This window comes from Mauremys reevesii, linkage group 9, assembly GCF_016161935.1.
Source record: "Mauremys reevesii isolate NIE-2019 linkage group 9, ASM1616193v1, whole genome shotgun sequence".
Taxonomy (NCBI): Eukaryota; Metazoa; Chordata; order Testudines; family Geoemydidae; genus Mauremys; species Mauremys reevesii.
Window position 1 is genome coordinate 84586998 of NC_052631.1, and position 27623 is coordinate 84614620.

General features: G+C 41.2%; 2 protein-coding genes across 4 annotated transcripts in view; both read left to right on the top strand.

Annotated features, from left to right (window-relative positions):
• Positions 1 to 248: 248 nt before the first annotated feature.
• LOC120371339 (cytochrome c oxidase subunit 7B, mitochondrial) lies at positions 249 to 3655 on the top strand. Of its 2 annotated transcripts, none has more exons than XM_039486962.1 (3): positions 249 to 405; positions 1556 to 1680; positions 3433 to 3655. In XM_039486962.1, exons 1-3 carry the CDS (start codon positions 369 to 371, stop codon positions 3508 to 3510), a joined length of 240 nt encoding a protein of 79 aa, XP_039342896.1. In that variant the 5' UTR covers positions 249 to 368; the 3' UTR covers positions 3511 to 3655. The 2 variants fall into 2 exon arrangements, with proteins under 2 accessions (XP_039342896.1, XP_039342895.1); XM_039486961.1 differs by lacking the exon at positions 249 to 405 and adding an exon at positions 418 to 732.
• Positions 3656 to 6173: 2518 nt separating this feature from the next.
• The window catches only part of ATP7A (ATPase copper transporting alpha), a 61600-nt gene continuing 40150 nt past the window's right edge, over positions 6174 to 27623 (top strand). Inside the window, exon 1 of one of the 2 annotated variants that reach the window (XM_039488333.1) lies at positions 6174 to 6248. The gene's annotated coding sequence lies outside the window, so the exon portion shown is untranslated. Of the gene's footprint in view, positions 6249 to 6389; positions 6692 to 27623 lie in introns of those variants that run through there. The other variant, XM_039488335.1, reaches the window with a different exon arrangement.

Consider the following 27623-nt stretch of genomic DNA (forward strand, 5'->3'; position numbering starts at 1 on the left):
GGAGATCCTTAGTCTTCACGGCAGAGTCAGCACCACTAGGATTATTCCCCTGATTCTCTAGTTCCCGTGGCAAAAGCCATCGCTAACGTAGGAAGTGTGGGGAGCCCCTGGGAGTACCGGGTCCCCAGGCTCTCGGGTACAGGGGTTTCTTCCCATGTGGCTGTAAGAGCCCCTCCTCGCAGCCGCGGAAACTACATTTCCTATAATGCCGCGGGGCCGCGCTCAGGAAGAGAATGAAATACATTACCCTCTGGGCGCATGCGCAGCGTCCGGACTTCCTGGCTGGCCACCATTTTGTTTTTCACTGCTCGCAAAGGGTATAAGGCGAAGAAGGAGAAAGGCAGAAATTATCCGTCCAAGACATCAGCATGTTGGCTCTGGCCAGGACCGCGGTGCGCCTCAGCGGTGAGCTGTGGAGGAGACCTCCGGGGCACAGCTGGGCGGGTACCCCCACGAGGCCCAGTCCCCTCCGGAGCGAGAGCTCCTGGCCCTTTCCGCTCCCCTCTCCCGGGTTCCCTGCCTCTGGAACCGAGTCCCCCCTGCAGTCAGTTGCCTCCGCGAGCCCGTTCCCCGTCCGGGTGGCCTCCGCCTTGGCGTGGGGAACGGCTTGGGCACAGGCTCGTATGGCGGCTGCTGTAGGAATGAGACCTTGGATTGTTACCTTCCAAAGCAGCGTGATAGATACTAGAAGCTTTTCGATTGATGGGCGCTGTCTTGTGTTTGAGCACATATGTAAGCGTTTGGAAACACGTTTAATTTAGGCTAAGTGGTTTTTAAAGTGGAATCAAAAAATGTTTTAATGTTAGGGAGACTGTGTTTTAGTTTGTGACTATTTCAGTGCTTTGCCTACATAAAATGCTCTGGAAATAATAACTTCAGATACAGCCTTCTTGAAGTTGGTTGTCTGGACCTTGAGCTTACCTAATACATTTAATTTCACGAGAGTAAGTTCATACAAAATCTTTCAGATATTGGGATTTACCGTATATTTCAGTTAGCATTGTCTACACAGTGCAGGAGTCTTTTTTTCTTTTTGCTTGTGAGATCATCTTAAGTTTTCTGGCTTCTTTGCTCCTTCTGGAAACACTTGGATTATTTACAGACATTTCTTTGTGGAAAAATTAACATGTGCATTGATTAGTTCATAAACTAACCATATTAATGCTAACTCTTAGCATTTGAGAAAGTGATTGTACTTAAAGTGGCACTAGAGATTCTAAATTGAGTGAACAAAAAGTCTTCATTTCTGTGAGTGTATTTTATAGTTACCTGCTTAATGGTAGCTTTTAAAGTAGCTTGCCAACCAAACAGAATAAAATGTTAACATGTCTCTTTGATGGATTTGTCTAAAATGGATAATTTTCTCTGTTCCAGCAATTGCGTGGCTTTGTAATGCTGCCAGAATGTTATCTTTCTGTTGTAATGAAGAGCATCCTTATTCTTAGTGTTCTGAAGTCCATCTTTTCTAGGGGATGGATGGGAGGACTGCCAGAGACTTGAATAGATGTAGATCAGTCCATTGGTACATCTTACATTTTTGACCATTTCTCTTAAGCTCGTGGCACTCAGTGGATTGCAGCAAGACAGAGTCACCACAAACATGCGCCTGACTTCCATGATAAATATGGCAACATTATACTACTTGGTGGAGCCCTATTTTGTGTCTCCATTTGGGGATATGTAAGTACTGTATGATTGGTACTATCACTAGTGTCTGCTGTAACTATAGCTCTGAATTTGCAAGTTGTTATGCACCTTTATAAGGATTTGCCTATATGAAGCACCTTGAAATATTAGGGCTTTGGGGTTTCCAGAAAGAGTAATTTTGTATGCATTAATACCCCAAAGGGAAGCGATTCATTAGTCCAACTTTAAACCTAGATCTTCAATAGGCACTTATTTTGAATGTCAATTTGCTGCAAGTCTTCAGAACTGTTAAACAGCTTGATTAAAGCTGTTAAATATAAGCTAAGCACACTTCCTTTTGTCTAATAATTCATTTTCAAAATGGGCAGTTGGATGAGTGAGCTATTCACCTCAAGTTTTCCTTTTATGTTGGTGAAAATATTGTGTGGCTATACTATAAGAGCTAAATATTAGACTGATGCTGTTATCCCCTGAATCTCACAGTATCAGTTTTTTAAAAATGTTTTAAATATAGCTTTCTAATATCGTGTGATATGTCTCCTTTTATGTAGAGTTTATTAGAAGACAAGCGTTGATGAGTTCTTAATATTTCTGTAATACAAATTACTATTGTAAAATAGCATAAATGTAATACCAGTGGAATCAGTGTAAAGAGCTGAATAAGATGTCAAATCTGAGTCTACAAACAATACTGATAGAGAATGATGCCCCTCAACTGTATTCTCTTTTTTAACTTTTTGTTCTGAACAGTTGCATAGGTTAAAGATACTATAAAGCTGTCACTTTAAAAAGAGACACCTAATATGCATAACTGTTACTCTGTATAGCTTTATTGGATTTGAGGGCTACTAACTATTACTGGTAACAATGATTAGAGTCCTATCAAATTCATGGCTGTGAAAAATGCATCACAGACCATGAAATCTTTTGTGTACTCTTACCATACAATAGGGTACTTTTTATAGTAAGTACCCTATGCTACGGGGTACAAGTATACAAAAGTACACAGCTTTCCTCAAACTGGGGGTCCCCACCCAAATAGGGTGAGCAGACAGGAAGTGTGAAAAATCGGGACGGGAGGGTGGTGGGTAATAGGAGCCTATATAAGAAAAAGACCCAAAAATCAGGACTGTCCCTATAAAATCAGGACATCTGGTAACCCTTCACCCAAAAGGGGGTAGCAAGACTATTCTGGGGTGGGGTCACAGTATTGCCACCCTTCTGTGCTGCTGCTGGTAGCAGTGTTGCTTTCAGAGCTGGGCATTCGGCCAGCGGCTGCTGCTCTCTGGTTTCTCCGCTCTGAAGGCAGTGCAGAAATAATAGTGGCAATATTGTGACCCTCCTACATAATACATACTCATGTTTATTACAATACTGTGAAATTCAAGATTTAAAAAAATGTGATAACTGTGAAATTTACAAAAATGAACAGTGAATGTGATAGGTACCTAATAATGGTCTTCTCAATCTAGCAGAGCAAGGTATAACATGATCCAATAGCTGAGAGTTGAAGCTAGACAAATTCAGACTGGAAATTAAGGCATAATTATTTAACGGGAGAGTAATCAGCCACTGGAACAACTTGCCAAGAGTCATGGTGGATTCTCCATCACTGACCACTTTTTAAATCAAGATTGGATGTTTTTCTAAAAGATATGCTATCAGAATTATTTAGGGGAAGTTCTGTGATGTTATACAGGAGATCAGCCTAGAGATGATCACAGTGGTTTTCTGGCCTTGGAATTTGACAAACTTGTTCTTATATAACTTTTTAATCTATTACAGGTGGCAACACAAACTGGAATTGAATGGAATTTATCACCTGTTGGCAGAGTTACCCCAAAAGAATGGAGAGAGAAATAGCCTTTGTTTATTCGGGACTGAAATGTGCAGTAATCCTGAACTGGTCTGAATTTTCATTTATGCCGTACATGTAGTGGCATCTGTTCACTGATTATTGCCATCTGTGATGTGGCATTACTGGTGTAATAAATATATTTAAAAATTCTTTTGTTCATCTAGGTCTTATTCCTGTCCCATGTTTCATGGCTTGCTATAAAATTATAGTGAGCAATTTTTAAGAATATTGCTTGGTTATAAAATGTTCAAGTGTGTGTGTAATATATATAAATATAAAATTTGATATTCCTTAAGAACCATTCAGATGAGTTTAGGTTAGATGCAGATAATGAAGTACCTGAAGACAAATGCTGTTAAGTGTCTGGTTATAGCAAAAAAAAAAAAAAAAAAAGTGGGCAGACACATCTACTTGTGTAGACTTCATTCACTTTAGCTGGACTCTGCATGCAGACTTATTGCAGGGACACATTTTTCATTCTTAAATGGCAGTTCTTTTAACAAAGAAGCATTGTACTCTTTTTATTTTTTTCCCCACATAGCAATCTTCTTAAGGGCTGCAATGGGCGCTGGTTTATCAAGTCTCCCTTTCAGGAATCTAGCATCCTCTACTTCTCGCTTACTGGATACCAGAAAGTGAACTTACCTTAGTAAATTTTAAAAGTACCCATTAGCCAGAATAATCGTAGTGTGGAGATAGCAGCAAGAAGTGTATGCTTACAGTCTGCAAAAGTAAGTAGAAGGGAGGCCAAAATGCTCAAGAATAAACTGCCTGTATAAGAGGGCCAAACATGGCTTCAGCTTGATATCAGGCTTCTGCTGAAATGGTTCTTGAACTCAGAAGGTCAGTGGGAAGTTGGTAGTACCTACCTTCTTGCCATCTGTGGTGCTTTTTGGAGCCGTGAATGTTCTTAAAAGTCTGACTGAGGCTCTGGCTATACTAGAAGCATTTTACCAACATTGGAATGCTGGATGCTATACCAGCAAAGCACTCCTAGTTTGGCTGCAGCTATGTCGGTTGTGCTTTTCACTGGTATAGTGAAACAGTCTATATTAGTAAAAGTGCTTCGGTGTCAGTGAGGATGGGATTTGATAGTATAATTGCATCTACGTTAGAGGCTTCTGCCAGCATAACTGTCTGTCAGGGATCATTCTTCACACACCTGATCAACATACATATACAAGCAGAAGTCTGTAGGTTGAATCTGTTTTTAGACAGAAAGGCAGAGGCAGTGGGTGAAATCCGCATTCCAATTATCTATGGAAATTTTGTCACTAATTTCAATTAGGCTGGGATTTTGCTGATTCTTTGTATATTTGAGCAGTGTCTAGCACAATGGGTTATTAGGACACTACTGTACCCTTTTGCACTGTAAACTGTACACCTTAGATCAGTCTGAGGAACTAGTTGCTGCCTTATCTCCTGTTGCAGCACTTGTGCAAGGGCTTCTGATAACTCTGGAATATTCTGACCATCTCACTTCCTCTGGAATGTTCTGACCATCTCACTTCCTCAGTATTAATTTTTTAACATAAACATAGTCCTGTCATGAATTCAGGGGACTGGACTAGATGACCTCTTGAGGTCCTTTCCAGTTCTGTGATTTGAAACTCAAATGTATCCTGCCATATGAGGCAGAAGACTGACTTTCTGGCCTAAGTGGAGGTGGGAATATTACCTGTGATTATAGAGCCCTTTGTCATTTTGCAGGTATATGACATTAGTGGTTTAAGACTTGTTTTGATGCCTGATCCCTTCTGATTTTTACATATTTTTACAAATAAATCTTAGTAGCTTTTAATATTTGTTTACTGGTGCAATTCACTGCGCTAAGATCACTTCAGTTAGATGTGTGCAGGGCACGTGCCTACCATCTTTTTCCCCCGCCTTCCATTGTGGTGGTAAAATACATTAAGAGAGTTGCTTCTTGCTTTTTAAGGTATCTGATAAAGGAACTACATAGGTCTGTATATGATGGTCAAAACAAACACAGTACTTAATTTACAAAGTCTATATAGCACCTATCTGCAGAAGTGTAAAGTGAAAACAGAAGACACCACTCTCTAATGGAAATACTGTACAACACCCGCCCTCATAAGTTGATGTTACAGTAGATTTCCAAACTTGAATCACTTAGAAAAATAAAGGGGCCAGTAGTCAGCCTTGGTTACCACCTCCTCTTCTTCCATGGTCGGTGCTAGGTTCACCTTCTTTGGCACAAAGCTCCACTCTCGCTTTCTTGAAAAAATTGAACAAAATGACTTTATCCCCCATGGCTGGTGGAAGCTTTGTTTTTGTAAATGAGAACATTAAATTAACCTGTGATGTTTCATTCAGCTTTTCAAAACTAAAGGACAGCCACTTGACCAGAACTGGTATTTCCGGGGCGGGGGGGGAGGATCAAACTTCCTCTGTGACTGCGATGTCGCCAGTGCCTTGCTGCCGCAAACACGCTTGACTGACAACGTTTCCCCCCCGCATTGGTGGGACCCGAAACTCGTACGAGCCGCGACGCCGCACGAGGCCCCTCTCGCTTCGCCTTTAGTCTCCCCCTTGTCACATGATTTGGGGGACTAGCCCGAGCTCTGTCACGTGGCTTCCTGCGCGGGGATGGCGCAGAGGGGCTGGCAACAGTCGGGGGCGGTGCCAGCGGGGGGGCGGAGTCGCCGCTGCTGCGCCGGGGGGCGGGAGTCGCCAGCGCTGCAGTTGCGGGGAAGGAGCTCAGCGGGCGGATCGCTGCGGGGTGAGTGCGTGTGCGCGTGTCCCTCGCCTGGCGCTGGCCCCGTCCCTCGGCACGCGCGTCTCTCCGTCTGCCGTGGCCACTGCTGCCCGCGCGCTGGGCCGGGCTGTAGCCGCGCTCCCCGGGCTCTGACGCGGGGTGGGGGAAGCTGTGACAGCGGGCAGCGCGCTCCTCAGGCCCGACAGCCCCGGGGTCTGGTGACACCCCCTCCCGCCGCCCCGCTCTCTGGGTGGCTGAGCCGCTGGCCACGCGGAGCCGAGGTCGCCGTGGTGGGCGCCCCAGGAATATGGGGGAAACCGTTTTCCCATCCCGCACAATGTTTGAGTTATGTGCGTGTTGGGGGAGGTCGGGAGGGAGAATGCATCAGACCCGCATCGGGTGTGAGGGGCTGTGCCAGCAGGAGAAGCCTCCCCCATATCTCTCCCTCGCATCCCCGAAAGCGAAAGGTATGTGTGATTAGATATGGCCGGGATGATCCATGCAGGGTTGTTGGTCCCGGCAGGGTATGAGGGAGACAGACAGGGTGGGTCAAGTAATATCTTTTACTTCCCTTGGTGAAAGAGACAAACTTTCCAGTGTACACAAAGCTCAGTTTCAGTCGGAGCTGAACAAGAGCTCGGTATAAACTCAAAAGCTTGTCTCTCTTAGCAGAAGTTGGTCCAATAAAAGATATTCCTTGACCCACCTGGTCTTTCAGGATGATCCAGGTCATCTTCGGGAAACATAAGGTGGTGAGTAAAAGGCTACTGCTGGCTTAATAACATGCTGTAATCAAACGTGAGTCTTCACTTTTATTAGTGACATTAGATTATTAAAGAGTTAAAAAATCCATACATCTCTTAACAGATTGGGATGGTGTGTTTTGTTTTTGTTTTATTTCTCCCAGCTTGGATAGTGAAAGTCAACATATTCAGTTTCTCTCTTCTAGTCAGTTTCTTTCAACGTCTTGGGTTTTCTAGGAAGTGAGGGGGAGTCTGCTTGAATTGGAAACCCCCCTCCCCAATAATAAAATATTATAGAGGCACTTATGCTGGTCTTAAGTTTTGTAAAGGCAATTTTTGTTTGTTATAAAGTGTAAGTTTAGAACCAAACTTCAGTTGAATGTTCCTTTTACATTTGTATTTAGCAGCTAGTTAACAGAGTGACTGTGCACTTTATATGTAGTGTAGTTGTCACGGGGTTGGTCTCAGGATATTAGAGAGAGAAGGTGGGTGATCGGACCAATTTTTGGTGGTGAAAGTGACTCTTGCCTCACCTACTTTGTGCACTCTATAGACGGATGGGTGTATACTGAACCCAATAGGGTGTTCCCTAGTTAATTGCTTTGCTTCTCTACCAATTTGCTTACTCTAGTGATAGTGTCTGTAACAGGTGCTGTTGCTTAATTGGAATAGTATCAGTATAAATTCCATTATTGCAGACACAGTTGATGCCAAGGGGTTAAGTGATGTCTAACTAGGAGGAGATGATAATAATAACTAGCTCTTCTGCATCACTTTTCTCCATCAGATCTCAATGTGTTACAAGAGAAATCAGTATCATTATCCTCATTTGGAATATAGCTGCTGGCCTGCAGCATAACTTTTGTCTAGTCCAAGCAAAAAGCTTTTCATTTCAATGTAACTGCATATCTGTATAATAAGATTCCAGGATTTTCATGTCACTCTAAGGTGTAGAATGTCTGTTGAGTCAATGTGAAGCAATGGAAACAGCTACAAGCCTGGTTGAGAGCGTTTTATGTTTAGAATATCCCCAGGTTTAATTATCACTGGGAATCAGTCTGTTAAAGTCTGTTTAAGTTCTCAGCCATGAGATCACCAAACTCACTTCACATTCTAATGAGAGTCTCTTATGGTAGGAAGAATAAACTAACATAATGGTTGGCAGGGAAGGGGAGGCCATCAGGCCATTATGAAGAAATATGGAAGGACCTTTGTGAAGGCTGAGGAAAATTCCTTGGCTTCTTCCTATTCTATTTTTTATACCGTGTTCATCACTGTAATATCTGAGCATCTCCCAGTAGCGTATTAAGCGAGAAGACTAACACATCTGTTAGTTGTGGATTTTTTCTACCTTCTTCCCTTCTTCCTTTTCTCTGTCTTTGAGAGGTATTCTTCCTCTCAGAGGGGAACTCCCAGTGAACTAAATACTTTGCTTTCTTCATTTGGCTGAAATATTGCAGCATATCTAATGGGAACTGTCAGTTTTTTGGATTTCTTCATTGGTAGTATTGCTGGAAGAGACAATATTTATACAGAAATAATCTTCAATTTAATGGTGTAGTAATAAATTGGCCACGAAATAATTGTTTATACTTGATAGTGCAAAGGTATAGTCAAGTGTGTATAATACCACCTGTGAATTTATTGTCTGGACATACACACAAACTATAATTATCATTCTCTACTCAAGTTATTTCAATTAAATGTACGGAAGGGAAGAATAGACCTTTTGCCTCTTCTGCAGGTGGTGAACAGGCAAAAAATGTAATTTAGTGTTCTTACTGTTCTCATATTTTTATTTACGCTTGGATAATTCATTATGCATTGTTCTTGTTAGTGTTTTTAGACTAATCTAAAAAATAACTAGCCTCTGTTAGTCTTATTATATACCCACATAATTGAGGTATTTTAAGATGCATTCTATCCCTTAATATTTAAATGGTCCTATTTGGGCTATATTCATATTCTCCAAAACCCTCCATTTGCCATTGTCTGTAGCATTTGCTGGGAAGGATAGAAGCAAGAAACAGGATTTGCTATTAATTGATCTCAAGCTTTATTAAGCTCTTGTTTGAACTGAAGTAAAAATGTTTGCCATTTAGACTTTCTGATGTGCATCTTATAAAGAGCTAGAAGCTCTGAAAGGATTTTGCATAATCCGTATAATCCAGGCAGGATTCGTTAATATCTGGATTTTTTTCAGTTTTTAATTCTCACAGTGTGAAACATAACCAGTTGAGATTCTCACAAAGCTTAGATTTGTGTTTAGGATATGCCATTATCCCTAGAATATCTAGTTACCTTACTGCATAGGTAAGAGCAGTGCATGTAATCATTTGCCGGTAAAGACCAAAAAGTTTGATTAGGTTAGCCTCACTGCCAAACTCTGGTGTAACTTTCCCTCCAGACCACTCAAAAAACTCCACTTCTGTAGTTTACAAACAAATGCTTTAACAGTTAGAAACAGTAAATTACAACATATCTGGCAACCTGGTCCTAACAAGACATGTGCCTGTTATCAGCCTGATCATATACCTTGTGAGCTATATCGCATTAGCCTAACCTTTGCCTGTTTTATAGCTTTGCAGATTATAATGTCTTTGAGGTAGGGTTGCATATTTCTTTTTCATACAATTCCTAACACATCTTTCATGCTACCATAATACAAATAATAAATATGAATACATATAAATCAGGAATCATTGGTTTATAAACCCAAAGTTGTCTCTAGTAGTTAACAGAATACTAGTGTAATACCTTTGAGATTCTGTTCCAACCTGCTGTCTGATTTCAGATAAGTCCACTGACCTCTCTTCTTAATTTTTGCCAGCTGTAAATTGAGGTGTTGACCCTCCCAAGGTATTTTGAGGATGAATATTTGTACAAAACTTAGAAAAATGGTCAGTGTTGTATACATGCTATGTATCCTTACTGGTCACAAGGATAAAACAAATTAATACAAGCCCTTAGTTTATTTTAGGTGGGACACCCAGTTGAGAGTCTGGGATTTTAGCAGTCTTGCAGCCTTCATTTTACATGACTGATATTCTTCTTTTTTTTAAATGTCCACATGGTAACGTCCAGTTGTGAGTGATTATATTTTGGACCCCTCAAACTTCAGTTGATTCCATTTCTGATTATTCTACTTTCAAAATTCACTGTTTGCACATTAGAAAGGGTGGCTTAACTGGTTGTGGCGCCGTAGCTCTCTGTTAGTTTATGCCTGATTAGAGCTGCTTTTCCTCTTCTACAGAGAAATACAGGTTCTTTCCCTTCAGGTCTCCTCAACAGCATATTGCAAACACCTTTTATTGAGTCCCTTGGAGAAAATGTGGTATTTGGAATCAAACTTAGGGAGACAATCAGACCAAATAATGAAGCCTACAGTACCTCAGTCTAGTGGCAAAGGTCCTGTGGAGTCTAAATATTTTTTATAAACCTGCTACTCAGCCGCTGAGAGCATCTTCACTATTTGCTATTCTGCTATTGCAGAGCCAGCCTATTCCTAGTATTGTGCTGACTTCATTGATGGTGTCGATATACAAACAAGGAAGTAATATTGTTTTGGGTTTTGTAAAACACAGGGAGAAGAATAATGGGAAAGGATAAAAACTGGCCGAGAAAGGCGTTTCTAAGGATATTACACAGTAAAGAATATAATAAAAAGTACAATAAAAAGCTATCAGGTGCCTTACAAATCCCATTTGAGGCCAGGCTTGTATATGAGATGGTGATGCTTTTGACTTTCTTCCAGCACAGCAGTGATGGATTGAGAACCTTTTGGTTTCTTGCATCCTAGTTGTGTTTCTGTTTAAATTAATGGTAGAAACTGCCTGCCTTAGACTGACATGCCGCTTGTTTGTGATGGCAAATCCTAAATCTTCTTTTTAGAAGGTCTACCGTTGGAGCAATACCTTGGCTTTGAGTTCAACCGTTTTTTATCTAAAACAAAGTGGGATTGGAACCTCTAGTTAATACAGTTTTATAAATGTGTACTTGACAATCTTGTATTACAAGTTACTCCCTAGACACTGTTTGCCTGCTGGTGTAATGGTTACGATCTTAACATGTAGTATATAATATATGCTACTTGACATACTTTTCAAACACTGAATAGGATTTTGATTTATAGATGAAGCTTCAGCCAGAACTTGTCTCTACCATCATCAGACTTTAATCATTCCTTGTAGAATGAGCTTCTTCTCTGAGCAACTGCAGATAAAAAATGCCCTTGAGTTTATAGGTAGCCTGTGTCCTCCTAAATATAAGACCATATTGTAGTTTAACCGACTGTAGTCTTGATACAGGAGATAATCTTTCAGCCTACATTCCACAAATGACCATGATTTGGAATTTAAGATGGTGACAGTCTGTTGTTCTACAAATGCTATCTATTTTCTGAGTTGCTATTCAAAAGAAGTAAAGTAATGTACAGCATTGGTCCCACAGAAGCCAAGTTTGACATTTATGGCATACTGCAAGGCTCATCTGTTTACAAAGGCATTTACTGATAGAGTTGCTGAGGGGAACTAGTGTCTCTTTGGCCAGAGAGGTAACATATTTTAGGGCTTGTCTACACTTAAAATGATACAGAAGCACTGCTGCACCCACTAGAGCACTTCAGTGTAGACAGTGCCTATGCCAACAGGAGGGATTTGCTCATCGCCATAGGTAATCCACCTCTCCGAGAGGTGATAGCTGGGTCGACGGGGACGTAGGTTAGCTTAACTACTCTGCTCAGGGGTGTGGGTTCTTCATACCCTGATCGACATAGTAAACTGACCTAATTTTTTTGTGTAGACCAGCCCTTAGTTGTTTTGAGTAACCATGGGGTAGCAGTTGTTTAACACTTATGGTTGTTTGAATGCATCTAGAGATTAGCAAATCCTATTAATACAAAAAAAAAACAAAAACAAAAAACAAAAAAACATAAGATAGAGAAGTTGTGAAAGTCATCTGGGTGGGCCTTCTAATTCATTAGAAGCAGCAAAGAATCCTGTGGCACCTTATAGACTAACAGATGTTTTGCAGCATGAGCTTTCGTGGGTGAATACCCACTTCTTCGGATGCATGCATCCGAAGAAGTGGGTATTCACCCACGAAAGCTCATGCTGCAAAACATCTGTTAGTCTATAAGGTGCCACAGGATTCTTTGCTGCTTCTACAGAACCAGACTAACACGGCTACCCCTCTGATACTAATTCATTAGAACAGTCCCTGTCTACAGGAATTTAAAAATGCCCCAGGATGGTTTTTAAAAATTAATTTTCAGTAATGTTGCTTCTTACAGCTTGGTAGAATATTTCCTACCATATGGATTTGAAGATGATATGGGTGAAACAGTTCAATAAACAATGGTATAGTGATTGACATGATTGGGAATCAGAAACTCAAAAGTTCAGATCCTGGCTCTCTCACTCTCAACTCACTGTGAGGCTTGGACATGTCATTTAACTTTATCTGTTCTCACATGTAAAATGGAGGTAAGATGCATCTTCAGCACAGGAGGATAAGGATTAATTATTAATATTTGTCCTAGCCAAATTATAGAACATAATTAGCATGTCACAGGCTATTCAATGGAGAGTTTGTCTTCATTTAAAAATATTATCACTATGGTCACAAAGTTCCTCGTCAGCTTCAACCAGACCTTTCTGCCCTTAGTGTAGCACTGAGTGTAGAACCTTGTGACTTAGGGCACGTCTTCACTGGCAATGTATCTACGCTGACACTTTACAGCGCTGAAACTTGCAGTGCTCAAGGGTGTTTTTTCACAGCCCCTGTGCAAGAAAGTTGGAGCGCTGTAAAGTGCCATTGTAGACAAGCCCTAATTCAGATGTAAATTTGTGTTTGTTTTTTGTTAAATTCAGTTCAAACTGTTGTTTTGGCCATATGTGAAGGAGAGGAAGATGGTATCATACCCTCTCCTAAGATTTTTATGACATCGTTATTCTAATAAAAGGGTATTTACCACAAGAACAGTTTTAATTTCAGAAGTTCCTACATAAAGGGATAGATGAGTGAGTTGTCTTCCTCTCTGGTCACTCTGCAGGAAGGAGAGAGTGAGCTGTGACTGGAAACTGCATGGTGCCCCAAGCTCTTGCTTATCTTGCTGTCCTTAAGCATGACCCCACCCAATCAGAATAATTGCTATCTGAACTGGCAGCATCTTCTGTCTGCCTTAATTTGGATTTTATACCAAGCAAGAAACAGACTCCTTTTCCTGAAAAGCATGTTTTCTCCTGATAAAGGAATCACAGTTTAGCAGGATACAACATAACTGAAATATATCTTCACAAGTCAGAAAGTAATTGCCTTTTCCTGGTCTTAGCTACCAGGCATAGATGAGAGGAAAAATAAAATTAAGTGCTCTCAATGATGACTCTTCACATTTCTTTTTCTGCACATCTCTTGCAAAAAGTTTGATGTTGCAAAAAGATGCCTTCTACTTCTCTTGGATACTTACCCTAAAAGAATTGTCATTTATTTCCATATATTGTTTTGTCAAAAATAAAGGTCAAAAGTGACATTTCCAAGAAGCTCCATCCAATTAGGAGCTGTAGTTTCCAGGAACCAGCAGATCCTAGTTTGTGTGCACATCTCAATTTCAAACAATTTAATGCTCTTAATTACAGATAATTTTATCACGCTTCTGATAACCTTTATTTTGGTAGGTAGGTCAGTTAGTAGTTAGCTCCTAACTCAGTACAAAGTTCTACCAGGTTCTGGTTACTGATATGCCATATATTGCTGCATGACATCCAGCACCTTACTTAATGTTGTGTTTCAGTTTTCCCATTTGTAAAATGGGGATACTTCCCTACCTGATAGTGGGGTTTTGCAACTGAGTTAATGTTTTTAAAATGTAGGCCTACATTTTCAAAATGGATCAGGGACTTTTTGGGTACCTTTAATTTTTGGGAGTCTAGTTAATAACACCTTGAAAGGGCCTAATTTTAAGTACTAACACTTGTTCTCTGAAGATCAGATTCCTTTAAAATGTCTCAACATGGATATCCAAAAAAGTAGTTACCCCAAATCACCAGGCACACTTGAAAATTTAGGCTATAAAATTATCCAAGTGCGAAATACAGTGTTTTGTAACTAGCTGTATTATCTTTTGTCATTCTGCCTCAATAGTGGGTGTGTGAACATAATGCCCACAGAATGATCAGGATTCATGAAGAATTAAAATTCGAACTGTTATAGACAAGGATGGCCATATTGTGTCATGGTGCAGTATGGTCCACTAATTTCCACATTACTTGCTGCTAATCAATAAGGAGGTGCAGACTCTGCAGATTCCAGGTCTCAATGTGGAGTGTTCCATCCAGCGCTGGAGTATGAGGGGTGGCACAACATGCATGAACAGCTGTAATTGGAGGTGGTGTAATGGTTAGAGCTTTTGGCCAAGAAGCCAGGGGCTGCTGGTTCGCCGCCTCACCTGCCCTGCAGGGTTACAACAGCTGGGTACACCGTGCAGTTGACTCCACCCCAGTGGGTGTAGCAGCTCTGACAAAATAACTACATGAAACTGGAGCAGAGAGTATGGCTTTAAACCCTGACTCAGGGCTTGGCTACACTTACAAATTTGCAGCGCTGCAGCAGGGTGTGAAAACACACCCTCTGCAGCGCTGCAAATTGCGGCGCTACAAAGCGCCAGTGTAGTCAAAGCCCCAGCGCTGGGAGCCGCGCTCCCAGCGCTGTCCGTTATTCCCCACAGGGAGGTGGAGTACGGACAGCGCTGGGAGAGTTTTCTCCCAGCGCTGGCGCTTTGACTACACTTCCCAAAGCGCTGCCGCGGCAGCGCTTTGAAGTTTAAGTGTAGCCATAGCCTAAGTGTAGCCATAGCCTCAGTAAAAACTGTGGCTCACGGATTAGGGTAGACCCTGGCCTGCAGAGCCCTGGGAAACTCTTCTTACATAACACAAGAACCAGGGATCAGACAATGAAACCAATTGGCAGCAGATTTCAAACAAACAAAAGGAAGTACTTCTTCACACAACACATAGTCAACCTGTGGAATTCTTTGCCAGGGGATGGTGTGAAGGCCAAAACTATAACTGGATTCAAAAAAAGAATTACCGTATATATTCATTCATAAGCTGAATTTTTTTTAGTAAAAAAGGGAAACACCGGAGAAGGGGGTTGGCTTATTAATGGGTATAGAGAGGGAGAGGTGGGACACAGCTCCTTCCCCCAAGGGAGGGAGCAAGGAGAGGCAGCACAGCCAGCAGGAAAGAGGCAGGGCCAGAGTCTCTCTGCTTCTGGCCACACTGCTGTCCCCCGAGCCCCAGAAGCAGCTGCAGCCATGCCGCTTGGCCCTGCCTCCAGAACAGGCTGTGGCAGTACTGTCCGGCTCGCTGGAGCAAGTTGTGGCTATGCCACCCGGCCCAGCCTGCCAGAGCAAGTTGTGGCTACGCCGCCCGGCCCGGCCTGCCGGAGCAGGCTGCGGCTGCGGCTGCGCTGCCCGGTCTGGCCTGCCGGAGCAGCTCCAGCCAAGTCAGAGACATCCTCCCCAGATAAGTTGGGAAGGGATGGGATGGGCAGAGTGTGGGGGCCCCAGGCTAGGAGTGGTGTCATGCAGGGATGATCCTAGAGGTTACTCCCCTGACTCCCAGCTTCTTCCCCCCCCAAAAAAATTACCCCCAAGTTGCTGTCCTGGCCCGTCAGAATAAGCAGCTGTCAGACTAGATCAATGGTAGGCAACCTATGGCATGTGTGCCAAAGGCGGCACGCAAGCTGATTTTTCAGTGGCACTCGACCTCCGGTCCGGAGGGCTCTGCATTTTAATTTAATTTTAAATGAAGCTTCTTAAACATTTTAAAAACCGTATTTACTTTACACACAACAATACTTTAGTTATATATTATAGACTTATAGAAAGAGACCTTCTAAAAATGTTAAAATGTATTAGTGGCATGTGAAACCTTAAATTAGAGTGAATAAATGAAGACTCGGCACACTGCTTCTGAAAGGTTGCCGACCTCTGGTTTTGGTTGCAGGCCTCTGGTAAATACTGTTCTTATCATAAATATCTCTTAACAAGGGAATGTACAACAATAGGTAAATCCTAAAGATCTAATAATATTGTCTAATCTAAGGGTGAAATTCTGCCCTTGGGTCCATATAAGACTTTAGCACCCTGAAAGAAATTGGAGAACCTAAACGAGAGGCCGTGTAGTCCAACAGATAGGGCATTGGCACGAGTAAGGAGACCTGGATTCTAATTGCAGTGCTGCTGCTCAGCTGATGTGTAACCTTCTGCGAGTCACTTCCCCTCTGTTTCTACTCCCACATGTTGTCTTTTGGATTGGAAGTAAGTGGCTGTAGAGTGCTTAGCACAATGGGGCCCTGATCTTGATTTGGGCCTATAGGCATTAGTGCAAAAATAGCTTAGAACATAAGAACATAAGAAAGGCCGTACCGGGTCAGACCAAAGGTCCATCTAGCCCAGTATCTGTCTACCGACAGTGGCCAATGCCAGGTGCCCCTGAGGGAGTGAACCTAACAGGCAATGATCAAGTGATCTCTCTCCTGCCATCCATCTCCATCCTCTGACGAACAGAGGCTAGGGACACCATTCTTACCCATCCTGGCTAATAGCCATTTATGGACTTAGCCACCATGAATTTATCCAGTCCCCTTTTAAACATTGTTATAGTCCTAGCCTTCACAACCTCCTCAGGTAAGGAGTTCCACAAGTTGACTGTGCGCCATGTGAAGAAGAACTTCCTTTATTTGTTTTAAACCTGCTGCCTATTAATTTCATTTGGTGACCCCTAGTTCTTGTATTATGGGAATAAGTAAATAACTTTTCCTTATCCACTTTCTCAACATCACTCATGATTTTATATACCTCTATCATGTCCCCCCTTAGTCTCCTCTTTTCCAAACTGAAGAGTCCTAGCCTCTTTAATCTTTCCTCATATGGGACCCTCTCTAAACCCCTAATCATTTTAGTTGCTCTTTTCTGAACCTTTTCTAGTGCTAGAATATCTTTTTGAGGTGAGGAGACCACATCTGTACACAGTATTCGAGATGTGGGCGTACCATGGATTTATATAAGGGCAATAATATATTCTCAGTCTTATTCTCTATCCCCTTTTTAATTATTCCTAACATCCTGTTTGCTTTTTTGACCGCCTCTGCACACTGCGTGGACATCTTCAGAGAACTATCCACGATAACTCCAAGATCTTTTTCCTGACTCGTTGTAGCTAAATTAGCCCCCATCATGTTGTATGTATAGTTGGGGTTATTTTTTCCAATGTGCATTACTTTACATTTATCCACATTAAATTTCATTTGCCATTTTGTTGCCCAATCACTTAGTTTTGTGAGATCTTTTTGAAGTTCTTCACAATCTGCTTTGGTCTTAACTATCTTGAGTAGTTTAGTGTCATCTGCAAACTTTGCCACCTCACTGTTTACCCCTTTCTCCAGATCATTTATGAATAAATTGAATAGGATTGGTCCTAGGACTGACCCTTGAGGAACACCACTAGTTACCCCTCTCCATTCTGAGAATTTTACCATTAATTCCTACCCTTTGTTCCCTGTCCTTTAACCAGTTCTCAATCCATGAAAGGACCTTCCCTTTTATCCCATGACAACTTAATTTACGTAATAGCCTTTGGTGAGGGACCTTGTCAAAGGCTTTCTGGAAATCTAAGTACACTATGTCTACCGGATCCCCCTTGTCCACATGTTTGTTGACCTCTTCAAAGAACTCTAATAGATTAGTAAGACACGATTTCCCTTTACAGAAACCATGTTGACTATTGCTCAAGAGTTTGTTTTTCTATGTGTCTGACAATTTTATTCTTTACTATTGTTTCAACTAATTTGCCCGGTACCGACGTTAGACTTACCGGTCTGTAATTGCCAGGATCACCCCTAGAGCCCTTTTTAAATATTGGCGTTACATTAGCTAACTTCCAGTCATTGGGTACCGAAGCCGATTTAAAGGACAGGTTACAAACCTTGGTTAATAGTTCCGCAACTTCACATTTGAGTTCTTTCAGAACTCTTGGGTGAATGCCATCTGGTCCTTTTATTTATATATATATATATATATAGCAATTTCTGACAAAACTTCAGCCAAGTTAGTGTAATGAGTTAACAGCATAAAAAGCTAAGTCAAGCAACATGCACCCAAGAAGATAAATGGATTTGGAAAAGTATCCAGGCTTTCTAGCAATAGGTTAGGGAACTGGAGTACTCATTTTAGAGGAGAAGAGTTAGAAAATCTAAATTTTTCATTTTTGTTTTTTCAAAAGAGCAGTGTGGGAATATGGATGCCTTCCAAATATATATAAAGTACACTCATACTGCATAGGAAATGCTGTAATTTATAGTTGATATTTATATATTAAAAAAAGACCAGTGGCTTGAGGAATTTCTAGTTCCAGAGACTATGTTGAAATAGAGGTTTCTCTTGTTTTAGTGTCCTCAGCATAGCCATCCATATCAGGAATGACTAGAGTTCTTAAACATTCTTCAGTATCCTTATGTTAGGGAAACTTTTTTTCATGTGAACTGCAGAGCAAAAATCTTGTGCTTTTTACTAATCAATTATGGTATACGAAGAAGACCTCAAAGTTTTAACAACAATAAAAAAGCCTGTCCTTCTTGACAGAATTTGTGGAAGTCCTAACAAATCATTGGAGATATTTTCTGCTCCTGGTGAGGATCCTTTTTTGGAGGAAAAGTCTTTTTCTGTACATAAAATGTACACCTTCAAACCCATCAAACCGGAGTGACATAATCTTGAGATTAGTTTATTTAGATACTGTGCTGGACAGGACAGTATGCAAACTAGCCGTATAGGTGGTAGGGTTGCCAGGTGTCCGGTTTTCAACTGGAATGCCCGGTTGAAAAGGGACCTTGGTGGCTCCACTCGGCAGTGCTGACTGGGCTGTTAAAAGTCCGGTCGGCAGCAGACTGTGAGCCCAGGGCTAAGGCAGGTTCCCTACCTACCCTGGCTCTGCGCTGCTCCTGGAAAAGCAGTCGCCAGGTCCCTGTGGCCCCTACGCACTGGGGTGGCCAGGGACTGGGATGCTCCACTCGCTGTCCTTGCCCCAAGTACCGGCTCTGTGGCTCCCATTGGCCAAGAACCGTGACCAATGGGAGCAGCAAGGGGCAGTGCCTGTGGGCGTGAAGGCAGCATGCACTGCGCAGAGCTACCTGGAAGCCCATGTGCCTAGAGACCGCAGGGATCTGGCAGCCACTTCCTCAAAGCAGCAGTAAGGTCTGCCAGGACCCCGCACCCCAACCCCCTGCTCCAGCCTGGAGCCCCTTCCTGTACCCCAAACTCCTCATCCCCAGCCAGAGCCTGAAACACCTCCCAAACCCCTCATCCATGGCCCCACCTGGAGACCTCACCCCCCTGCACCCAACCCCCTAGCCCAGTGCAGAGCCCGTCCTGCACCCAAAACTGCTCATCCCTAGTCCCACCTCAGAGCCTGCACCCCCAGTCCAGAGCCTATACCCCCTCCTGCACTCCAATCACTGGCCCCAGCCAGTGAGTGAGTGAGGGTGGGGAAGAGTGAGTGACCGAGTGGGGGGCTGGAGCAGGGGCGGGGCCTTGCAGAAGGGGCAGGGCATGGATGGGGCCTTGGAGAAGGCGCAGGGCAGGAGTGTTCGGATTTGTGTGATTAGAAAGTTGGCAACCCTGCTAGGTGGTCATAACTGGGTGCCTGGCTGTAATCAAATTAGTTCCTTCCACATCTGAATGTCTCAAAGCACTTTACTAACATGCCTATATCAGGTTTGCTGCTCCCCTGTAAGGTGGGAAAGCTGTTCTGGTTTCTTTTTCACCCCTTGTCCCTGTTTTACAAATAGGGAAATGTGCAGGCTGACTTGCCACACAGGAAATCTATGGCAAAACCCAGAATAGAACCCAGATCTACTGATTTCATCATGTGTTTTAACGGTTAGCACTTGCTTTCTCTTGATATGTTACTTATTTGTTCTTTGGTTTGTCATCCATTCTATCCTTATTTGAGATAATATTGACTACAAGATATAATAGTCAGATACCATTTAGTATTAATCTACCATCACAGCTGTTACTATGAATGTTCGTGTAACAATTCTATAGTGTAAACTCTTGCTTTTCAAAAACTGATAGATTTATTTTCAGCATTTTTTATATTTATTGTTATGCAGCTTTTAAGCTCTAAGAATTTTTTAGAAATTATTTAATGATTATTAAATCTATTTTTCAGTTGCTTAAAGCAATGTAGTCAATTTAAAATAACACGTATTTTTAGATAGTGCTGTTATAGTTGCTTTTCAAGTGTGACTTGGAGACAGCTTCCTCTTAGCTAAAAGGGGAGTTTAGCCATTGCTTCTGTTAGAGCTATCAACTGGAGTGACAAATAATTGATTTTTTTTTGTTTGGTGTCTGCACCAAAAAATCTCTAAAACAATTGTTTTTAAATTAAACAAAATATTAAGTTCAACTAGAAACAAACATCTTTTTTTTTATTGCATTTAATTTTTGGATGTTTTTTATCCTTTAATTTTTTTCAATAAACCAAGGTAAATTTTGAACTGAGTTTTGAAATGTCTTTTTTTGGCTTTCAGGTTTTTTTTTCTTTTTTTGTCTGACACTGTTTGCTGAATTTGACCTAAATTCACAAATAATTCCGGTTGATCCCAAATTAGATTTTTTGTTTGGTGAATTTTACCCACCTCTATTATCAATAAGGGTGCTAACTAAATTGGTTATATTGTATAATGGCTTTGCTAAATAACACATTTTATAAAGCATTAAAGTAGTACTGCTAGTTTGCTTGTATCTATATATAATGCAACTTTACAGATTTATACTGAACAGCCTAAAATTTAACTTTAACAGTTAATATTTCCCCTGCCTGATCCCATAATTCCGGGGGGAAAAATCATGCCTGTGGTATATGTGCAAATTTTGCAAACTAATTACAATCCAGAAGTCAATATGTTGTTTATATAACGCAACTTCCTTCTGCGTATCAGTCCTATGTTACTGGCATTTTTTATATATGGGCTTTTAAAAAAAAAAAAAGGTTCAAGAGATGAGGGGTTTGGCTGGCTGACATCTGTGTTGAAGAGTTGTGATGGAGCTTAACCTTTTCTAAACCGGGCAACTATTTTAGGCTTTGAAATGCTGGAATTCTCCCCCCCCCCCCCCCCCCCCCCCCAAGAGATATAGCTATGGAAGGCTATGCTAAATAACTTGGATTGAAAAATTCAGAAATAAGGCTGTGGCTTATCAGGAACTCATGTCAATGGATTGTAACTCCTTCATGCCTCTTGGCACGATTCTGTATGTTACCGTATCTTAACACACTGTTCTGTTTGCCTTTATATCATTCCTAAGGCACAGAATCTTTACAAATGGATTAGCATTTCAGTGCATAACAAAACACAGTTGTGGAGAGGCTACCATGAAAGAAGCGTATTAAACATCATAAGGCATTTGGACTTGTGTTAAAAAAACCACGAACAGACTCCTCCTCATAGCTAAAAATTGCTAATTAAAAATGAGAATACTAGATGAAAGATGAGGACCCATCACATGGAGTGCAGTCAATAATTATTGTGCCAGTTGTGATTATACTGCATGTCAAGCAATAGATCTGCATTTTAGTGTCCAGGCTATCGTTTGTGTGCATTATTGTTCTTAGCCCCTTTCACAGTACTGATCTCAGAACTCTTGTTTTTGTAGTAGTTGTAGAAGAACAACATGTCTTTTGTTTGTTCCACCTATTTATTCATTTTTGTTGTTTGGCCCTCTGAGGTAGTAGCTTATGATTAGTCTGGTTCATGCAAGTGTTAATACTGACTTCTGAACTAGCCATAAGTACAAACAAAGCCAGTGGCTGCTTGGGGCCCCACATTCCCTGCAGACTCCGCAGTCTGAAGACTGACCCTGTCTTCTCTTATCAGTGAGACCAGGATAGAGAGAAAATAGCTTCCTGCCTGACAGAAGCAGGACTACAGGCCCTGGCTAGAAACACACCACTCACACAGCCTCCATGGTTTGCTTTAACACAGGGCTGTATGGTGAAGAGGGGAATCTCTGCACTACTAAAGATATGTGTCTATATAAAAAAAAAAAATCATCTTCTCTTCCCAAACCAATCCCCAGCAGCAGGAACCAAAGGCAGAGGTCACTTTTGTCATTTCTGACCCTCCACCTTTGAGCAGTTTGGAGTACTGCTTCTGCCTGTTGCCCTTGCAAACCAGTCTTGGTTGGGATGAGAGGATGAAACCAGAATAATCTATTTTAAATGTTTTTTGCAAGAGGCATGTGGTATAAACACTTTGCAGTTCTGGTGAATGTCTGAATAACTAAAAGTAGGAAGCACTGCTCATACTCTCTGTTGATGTTTGTGGCAGAAATGTTAAATCATAGAGCCGGGTTTTTAAGGATCTTGTGACGTTAAGATTTTCCCTGCCTCTTGGCTGACATTTGCTGCATGCAGCTCTGAGTTTGGCAGATGCCTTGATCAAAAACTGCGCTGTCAGATACCTATCATGGAAAGTGGTGTGAAAGTTTAGAAAGATTAGCTAGTCTTAACTGAGGATTTCAGAGGAAATGTAAGGAATGCAAATCCAGAAAGTCTCAACTCTTCAAATTAGTTTTTATGTTTGTTGTGAAAGTTAAATATGGACGACTGTAAAGATTAATTTCCTTGGACCTTTCTCACATTCCAAAAATACTAAAATCCTAATAGAACTAGAAGTTAATGTTACAGGTGATGTATGTTGTGAGCAAAGAGGTTTGTCTTGAGTTATGTTGCATTCAGTTTACCTAACCTCACTCTCCGCCAATCCTGATTTGAGACTGGGAATTAACACATCAGAAACTAAATGCAGAGTGCTAAATTCAGGGGAATTGTGCTGTACCTAGTTTAGAAATCTGTTCAAGGGCATTTGATCAGCAGTCTGGCATTCAGTGACAAGCTCTCTGCTAGAAATCAATAGCATGAGGATGATAAGTTATAAGTGAAAGCTTTTAAAAATGGATGCATAATTAACAATGCAATATTTTACATTTATTTTTATTTTGTTTTTTAGGTTTGTGGCTAGGTTTGCTCTTTACTTTTTCATTTCAGGTGGTATCTTTTAAATATAATCTTACTTGCTTCCTTGTAGTTGCAACATACACAAACTGGACAGACCTTAGGTACAAACCTCAATAGTGCCAAGGTTCTATTGCATAAGATCACATTGATCATAATCTTCTTTGCAGAAATACTGAGCAGTTTGTAAATTATGGACAAACTCAGATCTGATTTACCATTCTGTTTTGTTGAAACTGAAATAAAACTTTGGCAAAATTCTAGCTTGAAGAATTTTAAGAATAATTTGAATCTATAGATCTGTGGTTTTTAACTTTTTTTGTTTGTTTGTTTATGGACCTCTAAAAAAATTCAGATGGAGGTACAAACCCTTTTGGAAATCTTAGACATAGTTTGTGGTCTCCTAGGGGTCTGCGGATCACAGACTGAAAACCACTGCTATAGATTTTTAAAGAAAATTGTAACTGAAAACAAATACCGAAAAATGTTGCTGATGGTATTCAGACTGGGCCTAATCCAACCCCTCTTTGAAATCAGTTCACTGACAAAAAAGAAACTTTGTTAACGTGGAATTAAGATTGCCTTTTGGTATTTCCTAACCTTCCAGAATGTCTTGTTTAGCAAAACCAAACCTCTGAAAACCAGGAAATACAAAGTTAAGGTACATGTCAGTGAGCCTTTAACTCTGACTCTGGACCTGGCAATAACCACTGAGAATTATCTACATTCACTCCCACTGTGTTCACTGTGTTGTATAGCTATGTTGAAGGGAGCACCTTGGCATAGTTGTGATTGTGGTAGGAGGAGATCTGGGGGTCTCTGCCTCTTTGTGGGGAAAGGGATCAGCTCCCCCCCCCACCCGCTCCCCATTTGTGTGATCGAAGTCAGAAGATGTATGTATTTCTTGAGAAATTAGCATTATTTCAGAGATGCTCTGTAGGATCAGAAAGTTCTGTAGGTTGTGTCAATAGCAATGCACTTTTCATGGGGATTATGAGCAACGAGGCCTCAAATGAGACTGCTCTGTGGATTTAATGATAAATATAGTGTTAAATAGCATCCTGTGCGTAAGGGTGAAGGGGTTATAAAAGGGAGTGAAGGTTTTTTAAAATTTAGCAGCTGTGTTGTTGTTTCTGTGGGCTAAATGTTTGAGTGTAGGGCAGGTGTTGGTAGCTCCTGTTCAGTACAGATCTCCTGAACATGAGTTTTGTCTTTACCAAAGAGAAGGCTTTGTGACAGGTCCCCCCCCCCCCCCCTCGGGTGCCACCTGGGACTGGGGTACCACTGAGCCTGCCTGACCCACCAGCCTGGTCTCCCTTCACATTGCATTGCTGAGGCAAGTCAGCCAAGTCCTCCCTCAGGCTTCAGACTGCACTTTATGAGCACACATACAGGTAGGGGGACACACATGCTGAGATCAGCTCTGCATGAAAAAACTCAGCTAAGGAATTGCCCAGTACCCTATCCTGCCACCCCAGGGTAAACCCAAAATTGTACCATTTGACACTGCACAGAGCACTATACAGCCTGAGCTCATGACATTTGCCCCCTCCCTCAATGTGGAGAGAGAGATGCAACAGCTTTTTGCCCCCAGTTATGAATTCCACACACTGGGTTTCAAACAAAACAAAAACAAGTTTATTAACTACAAAAGAGAGATTTTAAGTGATTATAAGGGATAGCAAACAGATCAAAGCAGATTATCCAGCAAATAAAACAAAAACGCAATCTAAGCTTAAGATACTAAAGCAGGGGTAGGCAGCCTTTCAGAAGTGGTGTGCTGAGTCTTCATTTATTCACTCTAATTTAAGGTTTTGCGTGCCAGTCATACATTTTAACGTTTTTAGAAGGTCTCTTTCTCTAAGTCTATAATATATAACTAAACTATTGTTGTATGTAAAGTAAATAAGGTTTTAAAAATGTTTAAGAAGCTTCATTTAAAAGTAAATTAAAATGCAGAGCGCCCCGGACCGGTGGCCGGAACCCAGACAGTGTGAGTGCCACTGAAAATCAGCTTGCATGCCATCTTCGGCACCCGTGCCATAGGTTGCCTACCCCTGTACTAAAGAAACTGGTTACAAGTAGTAATTTCTCACCTTAAATATTGTTTTAGGCAGATTGCAGAGATTCTTCAAGGCCAGCTGCACTTGCCTGCAGCTTAAACCTTCAGATATTTCATTCACAGGCTAGACAACCTTCCAGCCTGGGCTTAGTCCTTCTCCCATCGTTCAGTCTGTTTCTTAGATGTTTACAGCAGTCATGTTCGGCAGGGTGAAGAACCAACCCTGATAATGTCACTCCTCTACCTTAAATGGGTTTTACATATGGTGGGAATCCTTTGTCTTCCAGTGTGATTCCCACCTCCGGTCAGTGGAAAAATACTAGTATTATCATGGAGTCCAGTATCAGGTGACTTGATCACATGACTCTGCAGCCATAACTCAGAGGCTGTTTGCAGCGTTCCCAGGATATCTTTCAGAGTGAGAGATTAGTATCTTCTGTGACCTATTGTTCTTCCTAATGGCCATTTCCAGCCATCAGTCTAGACTCATTTCATTCTGTCTAGTGACCATTCCCCAGGTGTAAACATATTTGTAATAGGTGCATAAATAACATTCCTAACTTCAGATACAAAAATGACACATGCATATAAATATGATAATCGTATTCAGTAAATCATAACCTTCCCAGTGATATCTCAGATGCCTTATCTTGCACAAAATACATTATAATTATGCCATACTCATATAATAATATTACTATGAAGAATATGGGGCGTAATGGCACAGGCATTAGACTCTGTCCTATAGTGGTCACATACCCTTTTCCCTGAGTGTTATGCAATATGTGCAAAGGCAGACTGCAAGTATGTGTTAAGGGTGTGCTGGAACATTGCTCAAAGAGGTCATAGTTAAGGTTGTCTTGGAGTATACCTTCACTCTGTATTTCCTGGTTTTCAGAGGTTTGAATTTTGCTGAATTTGGCATTCTGGGTGGGCATAAGATACTACCCAACAACCTGAGCTTTACAATAACAATAAATTACAAGACAATCTGAGTAGATGTGCAGATTTTAGAGCACATAGGAAAGTCAATCTTTAAACAGAGAGGTTTTCTTAAATGTAATTATAGCAGAGTGTCAGAAACATCCCATTGTCTTCAAGAGGAGTTGGATTGAGCCCTTTGCCAAGTTCTAGTCATTTTGTGCCCAAACCTGCAATGTGCTGGTTTCATTTCTCACTTATTTCAGTTGCGGTTGAGGGCACTCAGCACCTTGTTGTGTGTTCTCAGCTCATTGCAACACCAATCCCTTAACTGGCAGTAGCAGAAGTCTTCCAGAGAATTACTAAATGCATTGAAGTATGGTGATTTTAAACTAAGTTGTTCCATATTTGTAAGGGTATGAACCGAACAGATCGGAGAATCATTTCTAATTAAATATTTTAAGTTAAAAACTTTTGAAATGTTTGCTCTAAATGTAATGATAAGTAAGTGCTTTAAGTAGGGCTGTACTCTAAAAAGTGATTCTGTTAAATTAGTGTGTGAGGCTCTGGGTTTTTTTTGCCTTCCTCTGCAGCATGGGGCACGGATCATTGCTGGAGGATTCTCTGCACCTTGAAGTCTTTAAACCACAAGTTGAGGACTTCAGTAGCTCAGACATAGGTCAGGGGTTTGTTACAAGAATGGGTGGGTGAGATTCTGTGGCCTGCGTTATGCAGGAGGTCAGACTAGAAGATCATAATGGTCCCTTCTGACCTTAAAGTCTATGAGTCTATATTCACTAAAAATATTCACTAAGTTATTCATTATCATCATCTGAACTCCTTTTCTAGCAAAGTTATACCATATGAAAAAATTTAGTTAGTTGCCAGAAACTTTATCATTTTTCCTATTACCAGCTTTGTATTTAAAAACCTTGCAATAAGTGAAAAATGTTAATGCTTGTGTGCTGGCATTTCATCATTACTCTGTTTTACCCTTTAAAAGGGCACCAGATTAATTCCTTTACATGTAGAGTTTTTCACGCCATTAATTTTTTTGTGTGGCATTTATTAGTTATATAAATAACTATTCCACTCACTATATGCTTGGGGAGTGGAGGGGTCTATGCCAAGCAAATAACAGGCACCTTGTCCTGTCCAGTGATGCCAACTAGTTAGAACAGTAGAATAACGAAGACTGAGTAATGGGGGTTATTGTGATTGGAGCACATCACAGGATAGAGGGTTTTTAAGAGATTTTTGGATGAGGAGGAGGGAGGTTGGCATACCTTAATGGGAAGGCCATTCTGGGGACACACCCAAAGTCATGGGTGACTAAATGAGTGAGATATAAAGGGAGTACAGAAGTGAACCTTAGAGGGAGTGTGTTGGAGAAGATAAGAGCAGAGAGATAGGCAAGATCCATTGTAAGCTAATTTTAATGTGAACAATAAATACGTCAAGTTGTGTTAATGTATTACAGAATTAATATTTACATTACTGGAAATCCCAGCATATACACACGCTATGTTAGTCACTGATGTCAAGGGAAAAAGTGGAGAAAAATTCTACTGATAAACATTTTTTTTTATTACAGAAG

Excerpts from the sequence above, each read along its gene's own strand:
- LOC120371339 (XM_039486961.1), top strand. The coding sequence starts at position 624 with ATGGCGGCTGCTGTAGGAATGAGACCTTGGATTGTTACCTTCCAAAGC. Across the intron at positions 733-1,555 it reads TCTTGTGTTTGAGCACATAT|CTCGTGGCACTCAGTGGATT; the intron begins GTAAGCGTTTGG and ends ATTTCTCTTAAG. Across the intron at positions 1,681-3,432 it reads GTGTCTCCATTTGGGGATAT|GTGGCAACACAAACTGGAAT; the intron begins GTAAGTACTGTA and ends AATCTATTACAG.